General features: G+C 43.2%; 2 protein-coding genes across 2 annotated transcripts; one reads left to right on the forward strand and one right to left on the reverse strand.

The window, feature by feature from the left end:
* Positions 1–2,494: 2,494 nt before the first annotated feature.
* PADG_05693 (sodium/hydrogen antiporter) lies at positions 2,495–5,836 on the forward strand (the record flags this gene model as incomplete). The annotated part of the gene is made up of 1 exon (XM_010762792.1): positions 2,495–5,836. The coding sequence occupies one exon, from the start codon at positions 2,495–2,497 to the stop codon at positions 5,834–5,836; it is 3,342 nt and encodes a 1,113-aa protein (XP_010761094.1).
* A 3,099-nt stretch (positions 5,837–8,935) lies between these two features.
* PADG_05695 (uncharacterized protein) lies at positions 8,936–10,712 on the reverse strand (the record flags this gene model as incomplete). Its single annotated transcript, XM_010762793.1, has 3 exons — positions 8,936–10,107; positions 10,189–10,350; positions 10,448–10,712. 3 exons carry the CDS (start codon positions 10,710–10,712, stop codon positions 8,936–8,938), a joined length of 1,599 nt encoding a protein of 532 aa, XP_010761095.1.
* Positions 10,713–17,105: the final 6,393 nt, after the last annotated feature.

Consider the following 17,105-nt stretch of genomic DNA (forward strand, 5'->3'; position numbering starts at 1 on the left):
CTATCTTAATCAAAGATGCTTTTATAAATGTATTAAGATTTAAGAGATATATTTCAGTAACTCAGTTCCACTGTACATCACTGATTCTCAGAATCATGAGTTGGGTGGCTATTTATAGAAAGTCTCTACTCATATTCTATATAAATATAAATATAAATATAACAAAATGTTAATGTGTTTGAATAAAAATAAAATATTTTTAGTAACTAACGTAATGGACCACCTTCTATATTATTACACTTGTTGCAGCGTGGCGGAGCTCGCTCTCTAGGCGGCTGGTTCAACTCCTCTAACCCCCTTTGTACGGGTTGATCAATGGCTTGAGCACTAGCTATTTCTTCCTCAGCTGTTAAAGCTCCATTCTGAGCTATATAAATGTAAGTATGAGCTTCTTGCTTCTTGCGCTTTTTCTTCTCAACTGCAGCTCTTAGCTTCTTATATTCCTTGGTTAAGATAGCAGCACTGTGTATGATCAGCTGGCATCTCTTAGCCAGTTGAGTTGACTTCCTCAATAGCAGTCACCCATTCACAATTTCCTGGCTGTAAAAGCACTGGCCTGCCATGTTTCCCAGACTCAGTCACCACCTTGACTGTTGATATAACTCCCATTTGAAAGCCAGTCTCATCAAAGCTGTAGATATCCTCATCCACAATGCCATATCGTATTCTTCACCCGTTGAAACCACTCTCGTACGATCTTAGGATCTTCACATAAAGCTCGCTCGTAGTTGTATTTGTGTGAGAATCTAGTCTTTAGTTTCTTATGACGTGTAATGAATCTTTGAACCCATTTTTCTCCCACAGCAGATTCAACTCGGTTAGAAAGTTGAGCATTTGAACGCGTTTTGACTCCTTGATTCGATCGCGTAAGGTCGAGGGTGGAACATCGTACGTGTTGGCAGCAGTGTAATATATGAAATTTGATCTGTTTTATAGGCCTCAATGGCTAAGAGATGCCTTCCTTCTTGATTAGAAGCTTGATCTTTTGATTTGGTGGGCATATTTAATGATTTGGTGAATATATGAATGGATTTGGATTGGTGGGGGGTTGATCCAAAATAACTACGTTAACTGAGTCTCCGCTTACACAACATGTAGCGCCACAGTGTAACTAGTTAGCGTACGTGGGGTTATAAAACATACTTCTCACATGTACATGCTTTCAGCTTTTTGGGAAATAATTTATAAAGCAATTGATCAAAATTTCTTGATAGTTGAGGCTTGAAGGCAGCACTCTCACTGCACACAGGTAGACAGGTGGCCCCCGCTCGCTTATAAATTAGTAACTAACTAAATGATCGTCTTTTTCTCACAGAGAAAACACACACTTAAAAACATCTCCCCTCACTCTCAGCTCCTCACCACTCAGAGTCCCAGTTTGATAAGCAGATAGTCTGTTCTCTCTGCGCCTTGACACTGGTATATGGAGTACCTGACCGTATATCTCTTGTGACAATTGACAAGCAATCGCGTTTCTGAAGCCAATACCAGCTCCCTCAGTTGAGACTACCTTGGTGCTGGCGTTAACTAGCCAAGAAGAACCGCCTGGGATGATAGCCCCCCATAATCATGACACCGAACGAGCTAAACTTGGGCTCAGCAGCTTCCAACACGCTAGAAATCTCGTCTGGGACTGCTCGTCACCGGTGCTACTGGCACTAATAGTCTAATATTTCCTAAATGCCAGCAACGGCGTTGTTTCGCTAGGCTGAGGCTCTTTCGCTACACCTCCGATAAACCTTGGAAAACTCGTTTCCTGGACATTTGAAATTCATTCTCTCTTTCTAATTTCTCAAGGTTTCAACGGAAAATCGGGCTCTTTTACCAGTCCACCTTGGGTGTGGATAAGAGAAAATTCACCCTTTGCTGACAGTTCAATACCCTGCTGGTTTAGGTCTTAACTGACCCTTGGCCTTCCTGTGCGCTGAAAAAATTAGCTACCCAGATCCCATCGCCTTTTGGTTCCCTTATCCTCAAGTTCTTCTATCCGGATATCGCAGCGCCACTGGAGAGAATCAATGACTTTCCTCTCTGTTTCCAAACCTTATCGGAGGCGAATACCCACGCTCACCACTATTTTTTGTGAGCGGGAATTCCTCGCAGGAGCATGTCAGAAAGTTGCTTGGCAGGTTGACTGAAGAGGGATTCTTTGGCGAGAATATTCGGGACGTTTGTGTCTGTGCCCTGCTGCGATAATCTATCGGGATTGTGGTTGGCTGGCGGCGGTTTAAGGCGTTCTGGTTGCTGAAACAAAAAAGAAAAGAAATAAAAGAAATTTTATTGATGCCCAAGACATAAAAGGTCGGAGAATAAAGCAGGAAGAGGGAGGAAGAGGAAAGGAAACAGCTGAGAAAAATCAGCTATTCCTGCTCGACACGACAATACAACACTTCCTTGCCTTTTCAAGCTCACAGGCGAAGGGGATTGACATCATCCATTTTCCCTCCGCCAAGTTGCCCCTCGTCCCAACCCAGTAAAGATCGTCCCTGCAGCTATGGCGTGGGATCATCTCGCTATCGATAAGCCACACGTGGCCTACATGATTTTGGGTGGGTTCACGAGCCTGTTCATGTTGTGCTCGCTCTTCGTCAAGGAGAGACTCTATATCGGTGAAGCAACAGTAGCTACACTATGTGGTGTCATTTTCGGTCCCCATGCTGCAGGCCTCTTCGATCCTATCTCATGGGGAAATGTTGATAAGCTGACATTAGAATGTTCGCGCATTGTCCTTGTTGTGCAGTGTTTTGCCGTGGGTGTCGAATTGCCCAAATCCTACATGGAAAGACATTGGAAGTCGGTTGTTTTACTCCTGCTGCCCGTCATGACCTGGGGCTGGCTCATGACCAGCCTTTTTATCTGGTGGATGGTGCCTCCATTGACGTGGCTGGAAAGCCTTGCCTGCGCTGCGTGCGTTACTGCTACTGATCCTGTTCTGGCTTCATCCGTTGTTGGTAAGGGTAAATTTGCAAAACGTGTTCCCAAACATCTTCGAGACCTGCTTTCCGCAGAGTCTGGTTGTAACGACGGCATGGCGTTTCCGTTCATCTACCTTGCTGTCTACATTATTGAGTACAGGCCAGATTCTAAGGCAGTAGCCTACCATTGGATCTGCTTTACTATCCTCTACGAGTGTATTTTCGGTGCCTTTTTCGGTTTCATGATCGGGTATATTGGCCGCCATGCCATCAAATTTGCGGAACGGAAAACTCTCATTGATCGAGAGAGTTTCCTTGTGTTTTACTTTGTGTTAGCTCTGTTTTGCGCGGGCTCTGGTAGTTTGCTAGGGATGGATGATTTGCTTATTGGTTTCGCTGCTGGAGTGGGCTTTAGCAACGATGGGTGGTTTACGGAAAAGACGGAAGCATCCCATGTTTCCAACGTTATTGATTTACTGCTCAATTTAGCATATTTTGTCTATTTCGGAGCAATTATACCATGGGAGCAGTTCAATGAGCCAGAGCTTGGTCTGGTGCCTTGGAGGTTGGTTGTTATTGCCATTTTTGTGATCCTTTTCCGACGGATTCCCATTATGTTACTGCTGAAACCTTTCATATCTGATATTAAATCATGGCGAGAAGCACTGTTTGCTGGCCACTTTGGTCCAATTGGTGTTGGGGCTATTTTTGCTGCTATCCTGACCAGAGCAGAGTTGGAACATGGAACGACTCAACCTCTCGCTGTGTTGCCAAAACTAGGCGAACACAACTACACAATCGTCGCTCTCATTTGGCCTATTACCACATTCATGGTCATCTCGTCTATTATCGTCCACGGATCTTCGATTGCCGTATTTACTCTTGGAAAACACATTAATACATTGACAATTACCATGTCCTATACACAAGCCAACGATGACGGGCCTTCATGGATGAACAGGCTTCCTCGCATTCAATCGCAATCCAAAGCATCATTGTCATTGCGAAAAGATTCGATGGAGTCAGATGCGAATGAGAGACTCCCAGAGTTTTCGCCCGGCACGCTCGGCCCTGTTGGGTTTCCAGGTAACATGCTGCGACGTCAGAGAGATGATGCAGAAAGCGAGCCAAATAGTCGCGCATCAAGTCGTAAGCCCTCGAGGAGACGGAGGATGGGTGCTGGTGGACCTATTAGCCAGTCTGCAATTACCCCGCAGAGAAGACCGGAGGTTTCTAGCCCTTCATTGGGTGATGTCACTGATGTGAACCAACCCCCACGGGGACGATCTCAGATGGTAACTGAAGGTTCCCAAATGGTTCGAGAACGTAAGGTGGAAATTTATCGTGAGGGTGAAAAGGTGATCATCGAAGATGAGCAAGGGAATGTCTTGGACGTGGCTAATGTCAGAGATACAACTCCTGACAAAGAGAATGAGAAAATTCTGGAGAAGCTTACACTGCCTCAGAAGGACCAAACCGGTGAGCTTCCAGAGTCTCAGGATCTCTCACATGAGAAGACCAGAGGTGAAGATCTTGGCCCTACTGTTAATGAGAAGGCGCCATGTACTTATGAGAAAATCAGAAAACATCTACCTGCTTGGATGGGAGTTGAACAAGGGGAAGTGAAAGCTCCCAAGGTTGGACCCTCGACTCAGAAGCCTCAACAAGAAGGGCGTCGGACTGCAAGGGCCTATCAGTTTGGAAACACAATAATTGTTGAAGATGCGGATGGTGAAGTCATCAAGAAATTCACCATTCCTCCTGAGATGTCTTCTAGGGATATAGAAGAAGGGGGCGCTAGTGGTGCGCTCGACATGAAACACACCCCATTCCCTGAATCAGAGCCTATGCGACGAAAGATGTCACGCGTAGGAACATGGGTTGGTTTTGGAGAAGGTAAAGAGGGTGGCGAACATTCGAAGAAAGCACATCAGCTTGAAAGGGAATCTTCAGACGACGCTCGACTTCGATTCACAGTAACACGGGCCGATCTGATGGCAAGACCTGATATGGGACGTAGAATGAGCAAGAACAACTTTATCAACCAGATTCGCTCTCTCGATCCCAAGACTCGCGCGGAACTCCTTCATTACTCCTCCACGCCAGAACAGGTGAAAGCTGCTCTTCACAAAGAACCTTTACGTCTGTCTGAACGACAACCTCACCCAGAATCACAGCTACCCACACTACCTACGCACGACTATCAGAATAGCAGGGAACAAGGTCAACATTCAGAACAGTCCATTCCAACCCACATTGTTGGTGAAGCGCCTCGCCAACACCTCATATCCACCCCAGAAGCCGGTAAATTAAGCAACTCCGCGTCCATAGCCTCTACGCTTGGTCGTCACGACTCCGAGGACGATGGCACAGAACGTGTTCCGCCCTCGCAATTCCGCCAAGTAGAAAGTCTCCCGACATTCTCCTTTCCCCAACCATCGTCGGGGCACGTCAGACGAGATAGCGGCGAAACGCCCGCAGAACGCAAGCGGCGACTAGCAGCACTAGGCGAATTGGCGGATCACGGCGATTGTGATGAAAGTGACAATGGTAAAATGGAATCGTCCGGTGGACCTCGTGCTCGAAGTCGCAGGCGTCGACGACATCCTGTGATTCAAGAGTCTGATAGTGAAGACAATGGGGAACCGCGTGAAGTGAAGGGGACGGTGCAGTTTGCTGATGGGACGAGGCCAGCGAGAAAGAAAGGGGGTGCTGGAGATGTAATTATCGCTCCCGTGCCGGCATATGCAGCTGGTTCAGGACCCGATGGTGATAGTAATGAGGATGAGAGTAATGAGAATGGAAATGGTGGCAGAAGGGGTTTGGCAGCTGGAACTTTTAGGGAAAGGAGTGGTAATGGGAATGGGAGAGGGCACACGCCGCGAGTGTCATGGGGAGGGGTGAGGGGGAGGGATTCATAGAGGATCCATTGACGTAGGACGTACGTTTCAGGTACAAGATCGTCTAGTGTTTTGATCCGCATTAGATATTTTTTGCTAATGGCGGCCTTATTTTTCTTCCCATACGTTTTTTTTGATCATTTGATGCTAGCTGCGTTTTCTTGACTTCTTTTGTACTGCAAATTATGCTTATACAGCGACGGAATTGTTTTTCTGTTTGACCATCCTTCCTGATGATGGTCGATCACATATCACAGTTCCTACATAAGATGTAATTAGTTCTTCTGTATATAACTACAGATTAAATAGACTGAAAATTCTATTTTAAGAGGTATAGGATGTAAAAGGATAGAATATGGTTTAACTTCCCGTCTTGCACTGACAGGTAAATATACTACTACCCTACATCTATGGAAAAAGCAGACCGTGTTAGATTGCAGAGCAGCTTGATGAACTTGTTCGAGTTGCCACTGGTGGGATAAAATCCGACAAAATCTTCTATTAGAATTAAGAGCATATATGAAGTTTAATAATAGGAAGATCACCGGCATGTTGTTTGTTCATAATCTCTCTGAAAAGAGGACGATTTCCTTTATGGACGAAGGTAGTTATGGCTGCCTGGATTCCCCGGGAGGGGGAGGGGAATTCCGCTCCGCTCCGCTCCACCCTTCCTCTCCGGAGACGACCCTAACACGATACAATTGCCCCTTAAACCAGGCATTTATACCAATATTTAGCTAATGAAACATAAATGCCTGCATACCGTTAGCTGTTCCACTTGAATCCAATGATCCCCTCACTCCGTAATTGTAATTGCTAATAGTACATCGCCCAATCGCTCTCCCCGCTAACAACCTCCAAAGACCTCTCTGCAATAATTGCTTCAAACCATAAAAGACTCCGGATTCCGCAGTCGATATGAGTCTGCTGGCAAATACTAACTATTAGTTTATTTTAACACACACACCATCCTTTTCTCTCATACATCCAGAATGAGAGAAGAGTAAGCTACCTAACCAAGTCCAGCTTAATTAATAATTTCTTTTTTGCTTTCTCTCAAACTCACCAACCTATTCACATCCATAACCGCAATCCTAACCCCCTTTTGCCTAGCAGGAACCAACAACCTCATACCCCGTCCAATACCTAAACATCTCATTCACCACCACCACCACCTACTACCACATCCCATGACTAAACCGTGGTAATATTCCCCGGCTTATCAGGCCACGCCCACGTCTTCCCCACTCCTCCCCACTCCGGCGCCAGCTGCAGCCGCGGAATATTCATGAGAACAAAATACCGTGCTCATTGCGCATATAGCTCATCCAGGGCTGAGAGGATGCAATCTGCGGAGTCTGGGGTTGTGAGGTTGGGCATTTCCATGTCGGATAAGAAGCTGTGGTTGGCGAGGTCGTTGGTGTAGATCCATGATGAGTAACTAGTTAACTAAACGGTTTGGTAGGAGAGGGTCGTAGTGGGGTCGTCGTGGGGGGTCGTGGTGGTGGTGGTGGTGCGCACTGTCTGCGAAGTCGGTGGGGATTTGGTATTCGAGGAATGAGGGGACGAGGATGTCGAGGAGGTAGAGGGGATTTATTTTTTGGGAACAGACTGCGCCGCTGACGGCGTAGTTGTGGAAGTTTTATGTCGTCGGTTTGTGGGGTAGTTGTTAACTTGGATATGGACAGAGGGAGAGAGGTGATATTGTGTAGCCAGTTGTAGTCGTCGGTTGGGCTATTGTTGCTCTGTTTTCTAGGTTGAGCTCACTGTTTACAGATCATTATTATTATTTTTTTTTATTTATTTCTTGTATTCTTTTAGTTTTTGTTGCTAAAGCAATAGAGGGAGCAACATATATCTGGCTCTACTCATGCACCAGGCGGCAAGGATCCATTGTTGCTGAAAATGTTACTTCCTCGCGCACAATCGGTAAGACTATCACCGAAGGAGGGTTTTAAAATCTTTAGATCCCATTTGTTGCAGTGAGGGTGAGGGTAAGCCCTAATGCTATCATAGCTCAAGAGACAAGTAGCCAGGAGAAGACGAAGATGGTGCCTGGTTGCAAATGGGTGCGAGAAAGCGCAGTGTATTTTATATGTATCATTTTACTTTGATAGTTATCCCAGGTGACTTTTACTAAAATTGATCTGAGCAGAGGCATGTACGATGAAGAGCGCTCGCCGACTTAGCCGTGGAGGAGCCGCTCCGTGGTCCCCACCCGGATGAAGTGTGGCATATACGCTGAACGAGGGGTCGAAATAAGTGTTCCTAATGACAACAATCAAGCGAAGCCAAATATAATAAAGCGGTAGCTAGTAACCCCACGTCCGAATAGGAAATCGTCGTGAACCCTTCGCGGAAGCTAGGTAAGAGAGTAAATGGATAGTTTGTAATAGTTAGATAGCTATGGTACCCCCTCATCATACATGATAGTAGTCAATAAATCAAAGTCCCACACCTAAAGAACCAGATCCAAGCACACAAGAGAGAGCGTAAAGCAACAGAAATCCTGTGGTTGCAAAGGAAAGGCTAAGTCAGATAAGAAGTTGATGAAAGAAGATCAGGATGTGTCAACAGAAAATGTAGATCAAAGAAGAACACAGGAGATCCCAGGTGATAAACTAGATATCGTAATAGATAGTAAAAGCAAGTGACAAAGCTGGATGAGTACAATGTTCCAGAAACAATCCCTTTGCCACCATCTTCAAGAAAGCGTAAGATAAGGGTGCTTGTGCATTTACAAATATGATGGAAACCAAGGAATCTTTGATAGAAAAGAAAAAGGTCCGTGGTAAAAACAGTTTGAAGATGTAAGGGAGAAAACAAAGGTCAATCAGACATGAGAGCCAAAATATCAAAAACTAAACACCCAAGCTATGAATGATATGATGATCATGACGTCGATGAGAAAAATAACAGTCCGAAAAACCAAAAAAAGAAGTTAAGTAAGCAATAAAAAGCAGACCATGTTGATTTCCTTCTTTTCCTTGCAAGGCAATCAGAACCATGAACACCAAGAGATAAGATGAAGTGCCAAAACAACAAAGAACAAGTACGAGATGAGAGATGATGGATATGCGACGTATAAAAATATTGCGCTCTCTCCCTTGTTGTTCCCCGTTAAAGAACGCCGCCGGGTAGTTGTATGGAATGTGTTTGCCCTGATCGACCAAGCCCCACGCTTGCCATACCCCCACCAGTTCCACCATCGACACCCGCACTGCCAGGCAAAATGCCAATACCGCCCGCCCCAGCTGTACCAGGCGGGCCCTGGTATGCACTCACCATCTGCCCATCGATCAACTGCGCCTGCTTTCTGAGCATAAACATAGGTTTCCGCCCTTCCTTCTCCAACTGCTTGAACAGAATTAACGGTCGCTCGTCCAGACCTAGACACCGCTCCTGATCGCCAAAGACAATATATAACGCATACAGCCGCCAGTCTTCGTTGATGTTGTACTTTTTGAGTGCAGCGGGCAGGACTCGTAGACATGGGTCATCCATGGATACGCGGAAGGATTTGAAGATTTCCACGCTTGGCGCGGAAGCTTCCCCTTGATTTCGTGAGCTGGTGATGTTGCCTATTGCGGAGTTCGGAGGGTCTGGTCGGTTTGGTGGAGCGGAGGGTGTGGCTGCTATGGATCTGTCGGGCCGTTGTTGGGATTGGGGGTCATCGGGGTGGTCGTGCATTCCGCGGTTTGAGTTGTTTGACGTTTCCCGTGCATATGAGCGAGAGGCGAGTGTTTGCTGCGGGTAGAAACTGCCAGGGGATGTGGGAGAGGGCATACCCTTGGGAGAAGGTTGGCCGCCACTCATCGAAGCTGTTAGATGTGATGAAGCTGCCAAAGCTGCGGCTGACGGGTCTAATGAGTTATCGGTAAGTGTTCTTCCCTCGGGTATGAATTGAGGGATATAAGTTGGAGAATTGTTTTTGGGCGTTGATCCTCCAGCGAATAACTTCTTGGAGAACGTCCTGGTGAGGCTGTTTCCTTGTTTTTCAGGTTGTGCTATAATTTGAGGATTTGTGAGTGTCTGTTCATGGGTATGAAAGTCTGAGTTAATAGTAGTGCCCGTGTATGTTGAATTTGGCTGATAAGGCAAAGGCTGCAATCTGTCTTTGGCAAATTTCACTACTGGCAACAATTCTTCACGCAGTTTGCGGTAATCATCTGCCAGTTTTCTAAGCTCTGCTTCTGCAGCTATGATCCTTTCATCTCGCAGCCTAATAGATTGAATGATACGGGAGATATCATCTTGGGTCGCGGTTTCACCTCCATTACTCTGCTCCGCAGCTGTAGATGGAATCCGTTGTTAGAAACTCCGTCCTTGCTCCTGTAAGAGAACGTCAGGGTCGCGGAACATGGGAGACGTACAGAGAGGGATATAATGGTCGGGGTCCAAGGATATTCCTTGCTTGACCTTGGTCTCATAAACACTCTTTAGAATCGTCAGTCGATGGCCCACACTCGATATACCCATCTCCTTCAGCTCTTCGTGTTTTAGGGCTATAAGAGCTTCGCCAACGATTTCATTTTCTACGAAGCAAAACATCACACGACATCATTAGTCAAGACAAGGTCCAAAAACTTCCTTTCCAGCCACCCAGATGTTTTTGATTGCTATCACACATACCTAGAAACGCACCGCAATATTGGCTCAGACCTAAGCCTGCAGCAAAATCAGCACATTCCTCCGCTGTCCACTCCGTGATGATAGTTCTTGGCGAACTCCTATCATCTAGTGTATTCCCAAAGGTTGTTGGTGTATGTTCTGCAGAGGGAATCTCTGAATCCGTGGGGGACGCTTCGGAGTCTTCGATACGAGGGGATGCCATAACGCTTCGTTCATACTCATCATCTGCGTCCGAATCTGCATGATATGCGGGTTGGAAAGCCATTTTGGGTGGCAATGGTCGCAATCAAGATCAAGCCTGCCTGGCTGGCAGGAATAATAATGAGCTTGGTGTGGTGGGAAGAGTTCCGGGGGCTAATTAAGCCCCACCACCCCTTCAAAGAAGCACGATTGAATATCAAATGGTTTATATGGGGTGGGTTTGAAGAGGCCGAGATACACTTCCTGCCTAGGCGCAATGATGGAGGGGTATATTTGGATTCTTAGAAATGGACAAAGCGACTGGTTTCGATGGACTCGACACAAAGACCAGGTGTGACCAGGGGGAGGAAATGGGGTTACTCTGAAAGCTTTGAGCCAGCCGTAAAAGCTTTGTTAAGAACCGGATGACGAAACAAAGACGCAGCCTGAGGAGGGGAGGAAATCAATCAGAGAAATGTCGAGCTAGAGAGCCGACCAGGGTGGGAGAGCTAAGGTAAAGGCGGATTATCTAAGGATGAAGGGCGGCGGTTGGCGAAATGAAGAGGATTCAACGAAGATGTGCGTCAAACGAAGTGAATTGGAAGGGATATAACGGGGGGCGGGTAGGCGGTATGTGGAGACATCGACAGAACGACTGTGACCCAAAAAGCAAGGTGGGGAGAGGGTAGCGAGGGCGGCAAAAGACGATGATTAGCAGTGGGACGGACTGACAGCGAACGAGCGTGACGGGAAGAAGAGATGCGAAAAGTTCAAGGTCCACATCTATACGGTTGTCTATTGTCCGCCGTCTGCTATCTGCTATATGTATGGTGAATGTTGGATGTATGGGCGCCGTTTCGTTCGTTCGTCGTTGATATATTACGCAACCTTTGGGAAGACTGACTAAGGACGCCGAATGAAGGAACCAACGACTCTCCAAGGCCAAAGGGCATCGAGCAACTTGAGGGGGAAAATCGCTGAGGCAGGAAACGCCAAGGCAACTAAGTACAAATCACGTGCAAAAACTTGATCTGGCTTCGATCAGGAAATTCAGACCCCTGGCCAACTTTCCAAATACGGAATAGTTGAGATATCACATGACCTGTTTTCTTTTCCCCTTCGCATGTAGTGCACTAGACCAAAACAGTACTAGTAGAGCATTCATATCCTATGGAATCACTTTCGGGATGTTGACGCCGCTTCGTTTTTTTTTACAAAGGGGAACGTTTCTATATTCCTCGGTATACTTTCGTACGCAATAGATAGATGTTATTGTTGAAGGCAGGTTGCTTTGCTGAATGCGGATTCTAAAACTGAGCCTTGAACGGGGATGATTTAAATACCCCGGCCCGTGAGCAGCAATGATAACTAGTTACCCGCTGGTTTATTTTCCTCAAGTGCCTGAGCCCTTGCAGGGTTCATTGTAAGTTTCGGCATCCTTAATATCCATGCCCCTTGGTCTATAAAACTATAATATGGCCTGTGATAAAGAACAACAAGTTGACCCCGGGATCATATTATTGACCGGATCACCGCAAATACGGCATCTCGAGTCCGACCCGTCCCGTTGCAGGTCAAAAGGGTTCGAATCCTCTTGATACCGGGCAATTTTTGAGCCTAAAGATCCAACCCACGTGGCTCAATGGCTTGGTCATGTTCCGTTTCAGGGGCCAGCGGTTGGGTGAACAGCACGTAAAACAACCATCCTGTCTTTTACTCCTCATGTTCTTACTTTGTGTATCCCTGCTCAAAGTGGCCTGGTGGAACCTTTTTCTTTATTTGCGCAGGTAAAAGTGAGTAGGTAGACATAGGGGCAGTTCCAGGCTCGGTAGAAGGGAGGTTTGTATGAAGTAAGTTCAACTTCACAGATTTAGCATTTGGTTCACGGAAGGTGAATGTTGAATACCGAATTTTGCAAGAGATGTGGATCCAGTGACTTTTTCAGGAAATATGCCTTCTTGTTTCTTCAGAGTGTGATAGCTAGGAGGGATCAATGAAATGTAGCAGTGATGAAGTAAAGTAATATTTAATGAATTCACTAGTTACTGAGCAGATTGCATTACTAAGTGAGTTATTAAAGCATAGTCTTCAATCTTTTCATATAAAACTCAATTGAATTTTTTTTAATTGAAACCAGATTTTGAATATATATTTTAAATTATATAATATTTTTATAAAATTTTTAACTTATAGAGTTTTATTATTATTGTTATTATTTTAATTAAATTATATTTATAATTATTTTTATTAATTTATATATATTTATTTACTTTTTTAATTTTTAAATATATTAATTTATAATTATTATTTATTATTATTTTTATTAACTATTTTTAATATAAATTTTAAAATTTTAAACTTTATAAATTATATTAAAATTATATAAATTAATAATAATTAAATAAATTATTTAATTATTTTATATATTAAAAATAAAAAATTATTTAATTTATTAAAAAATCTTTAATATTTTTAAATTATTATAATAAAATATAATAAAAGTATTACTATTTAAAAATATAGTAAAGTATATATTAATTATTTATATATAATTTATATATAATAAAACTTTTAAAAATATATAATTATAACTTAATATTTATATTTATAAAATTTAAATATAATTTATTTTTTAAAATATATTAAATTAAAATATTTAATTATTTAATATTTATAAAATTATAATTATATAAGGGGTTAACCCCTAGATTCGCTCTGGCTGGCTGACTCAGCCTAGCCATCGTTTGCACGTGCGCACGTGATCATGCTACGCGAGCTTGCTTAAGCTCGAGTTCTCGTCTCATTCTTTTCTTCCCTTTCTCAAGCAATTCGTCCTTGTTATATAGGAGGACTAGCCTCTAGTTCTTAGAGCTTAACCCTTTACAAATTATTATATTATGATAAAATTTATATATATAATATTAAAATAAAAACTTTATATATTAAATAATAAATTATTTAATTATTTTAATAAAAAAATTTAAAAATTTAACTTTTTAAATTTTAAAGTAAAATAAAAAATTATAATATATATTAACTATTAATTAACTATATATTATAATTTAATAGTTATATAAATATAAATAATTAAATATATATTTTTTTTATTTAAATAAATATTTAATTTATTTATATTTTATTTTTTTATTTATAATAAGCATATTTTAATATTATTTTTTATATTTATAAATTTTGATTACATAACTATTTTAATTTTTTTAATAAAAAATTAACAATTTTATAATTTTAAATTATAACTGTTACGGCGCTGATCAACCGCCTACATAAATGTTGGAGAATTCCCCACCTACCCAAGGTCACGTGCACCTATGTATTTATTAGTTGTAGCTAGCTTGCTTAAGAGTCCCACATCAGTCACAACTCTCCTCACGAATCTACACTCACTGTATATCAAGCCAACGTAGGAAGACAGTCAAGCTCCCATGACATCACTCTCTCACTAGCAGACGAAAGAGCCTGCGACATTGTGGCCATTCAGGAACCCTGGATAGCCACGGACCTCTCCACCCACCTCTCCAAAAGCCATCCCTCATACAAGCGCTTCACCCTGCTCTCCAACTGGACCAAGAGGCCCAGAGTACTGCTCTATGTCAGAAATGGAAGGGCCCTTGCGCCAACCCAACCTATAGCAGATATCTCAAGGGATGTTGTCTGTGTCTCAGTTAAGATCTCTAACTCCAAAAGGGCTAATATCTACAACATATACAATGCCCCATCTGGTGCCACAGATGCAGGTCAAGGCCTGCAAGACCTTCTCTCTCTTACACACACCATGGAGACCATCCCCTGGATGGCATTAGGAGACTTTAATATTAGACACACAGCATGGGACTCTACAACTGATAGACATCCTCAAGCAGGAGAGAATCTGTATAACTGGGCAATCTCTTTTGAATTCCAGCTTCTCAACCCAGCTGAATCCCCTACACATAGATGAGGAGGCACACTTGACCTTGTCTTCTGTGCTGCCAACTCAGCTATCTGTCATATTGCTCCTGAACTGCACTGCATCTCAGATCATGAAACTCTTATCACAACAGTTCAATTATCACAGACTCAGACTCAATTAAGAAGAAGAAGCTTAGCCTCACAACCTGCAATGCTGATCACTTTTTGCAACTACTCACTCTCTTCTCCTCACCAGTCTATGAGGATGTGAATGAGGAAGTGGTGGACATCATGAAATCTCTTCAACTGGCTCTACAAGGCTCCTGCTCTCTCACCCCAGGACTCAAGAGTCACCATGCCCCATGATGGACTCCAGCAGTCAAGATAGCCAGAAGAGTATATCATGCAGCACATAGACATGGTCTTTGCCAATCAGAACAAGTGACATTCCAGGCAGAAATTAGAAAAGCTAAGAGAGCATGAAATCACCAGCAAATTGAGAAGGCTTCCTTCTTATCAGATGTCTACAAGATTGTCAAATGACATAAATATCAATCTCAAGATCCCACTTCTTCTTTACAACATTCTGATGAACATCTAGAACAATCTTGTGCTGGCAAATCTTCTCTACTGCATGAGACACTTCTGGCCAGACATCTTGACACAGAAGATATTCTGGAGCACACATCAACAATTTCATGCAGAGAGATACCCTGGATGCTCTTACAGAGCAGGAAGTCTACAGAGCTATCTGCTAGACACTTAGTACATCTTCTGGTCTGGACAGCATTACAGCCAAGATTCTTCAAAAGACATGGCCAGTGATAGGCAATCAAATCATTCTACTCTTTCAACACTGTATAGATCAAGGAATTCACCCCCAGAGCTTCAAGAAGACTGAGATGATGATTATTTCAAAGTCAGAGAAAAAAGATTACTCTCTACCAAAGTCTTACTGCTCAATCACACTGCTATCCTGCCTCAGCAAAGTGCTGGAGTGTCTGATAGCTAGACAAATGTCTCATCTCACTCTTCATCATCACATTCTAGCAGAAGATCAGTGTAGTGCTGTTTAACAGAGGTCTGCAGTAGACCTCACCACTGCACTAGTCTGTGATGTACAAGAGGCATGGGACAAACATCTTCTGACTGACATGATCACTTTAGATGTCAAAGAGGTCTTTGATGAAGTCCTTCAAGACTGGCTTCTAAAATGTCTACAGGAACAGAGCTGGCTGGCAGTTCTGATAAAGTGAGTAGCATCTTTTCTTGATCAATGACTAGCTTTGATTTGACTAGACAGTGTTCAATCAAAGATGTTTCAGATTCTCTGTGGTCTTTCACAGAGATTTCTCATCTCATCAATTCTCTTTCTGCTTTATGTAGAACCCCTCCTCCAGCTTATCAAAGATCAGTTTGAGTACACAGACAACATTGCAATCCTGGAGACTGAAAGCTCCCTTGAGCAGATAGAAAGTCAGCTTCAGAATTCTCTCAATCACACTCTGAAATGAAATATTGACAATGGAATTTCATTTGACTCAGTCAAGACAGAGCTTCAATACTTTCAGAAAAAGATCAAGTACTCAGAGCCCTTCATCTTCTTTAATGAACAGACAATTTCCCTCAATAACTACATCAGATGACTAGAGATTTTCTTTGACAGAAAGTTACTCTTCAGAGAACATATTTGCCTTGTGTGCACTCAAGCCAGAATTGTTACAGAACATGTTAAATCACTAAATGAAGTCTCATTTGAAAGTTAAACACATTTGCTCAGACAAGCAATTCAAAGCTGTGCCTTCAGCACTCTGTTTTATGAAGTTGAGATCTGGTTCTCAGAGCAAACCTCCCAGGCAGTCATTGACAAGATTCAGATAGTCTTCAACAATGCTGCTTGAGTCATTCTACCTGTCTTTGCCACAATGCTTATCTCTGTTCTTCTACACAAATCAAGCTGGGGCCCAGTCAAAGCCTGACTAGAAAGAATACATGACTGACTAGTCATTCACATAGCTGCAGCTGATTCATTACACCCTCTACACTGAAGATGATACACCTCACATTTTAAATGAATTAGATGAAATATTAAAATGATGACCATCACATCTGACTCAGAGTTCTTGCCTTCTTGGGACAATTCTGGCATATCAAATAGAGAGCAAAAGACACTAGAAATTGAGACTGTGGGACAAGCTGCAGAACCAGCAGCTTTTCAAAACTGACTTCAGAAAGCTGTATCCCCTCTCAATCTCATCACATACACTGATGGCTTCAAAGACAGTCAAGAAGTTTCAGATGGAGGCTACTGTCTATACTGAGGAACAAATCAATCTCTGAAGCTTGATAAGCTGCCTCTGGACCACACTACTGAGGTCTTTGATGCTGAAGTGCTTGCAGTAGTTGCTGATCTTGAGACAGTGCTACAGAATCCCTTCTCTATGTTCACACAGCACATTATAGTGACTCTAGACAATGAAGAGGCTGCAATAAGACTTCACACAAACACACTCACATGAACATCTTTTCTCATCTTTGCTAAGTTCAATGAACTCTGCAGGTCCTGGAC

This window comes from Paracoccidioides brasiliensis (assembly GCF_000150735.1).
Source record: "Paracoccidioides brasiliensis Pb18 unplaced genomic scaffold supercont2.6, whole genome shotgun sequence".
Taxonomy (NCBI): Eukaryota; Fungi; Ascomycota; class Eurotiomycetes; order Onygenales; family Ajellomycetaceae; genus Paracoccidioides; species Paracoccidioides brasiliensis.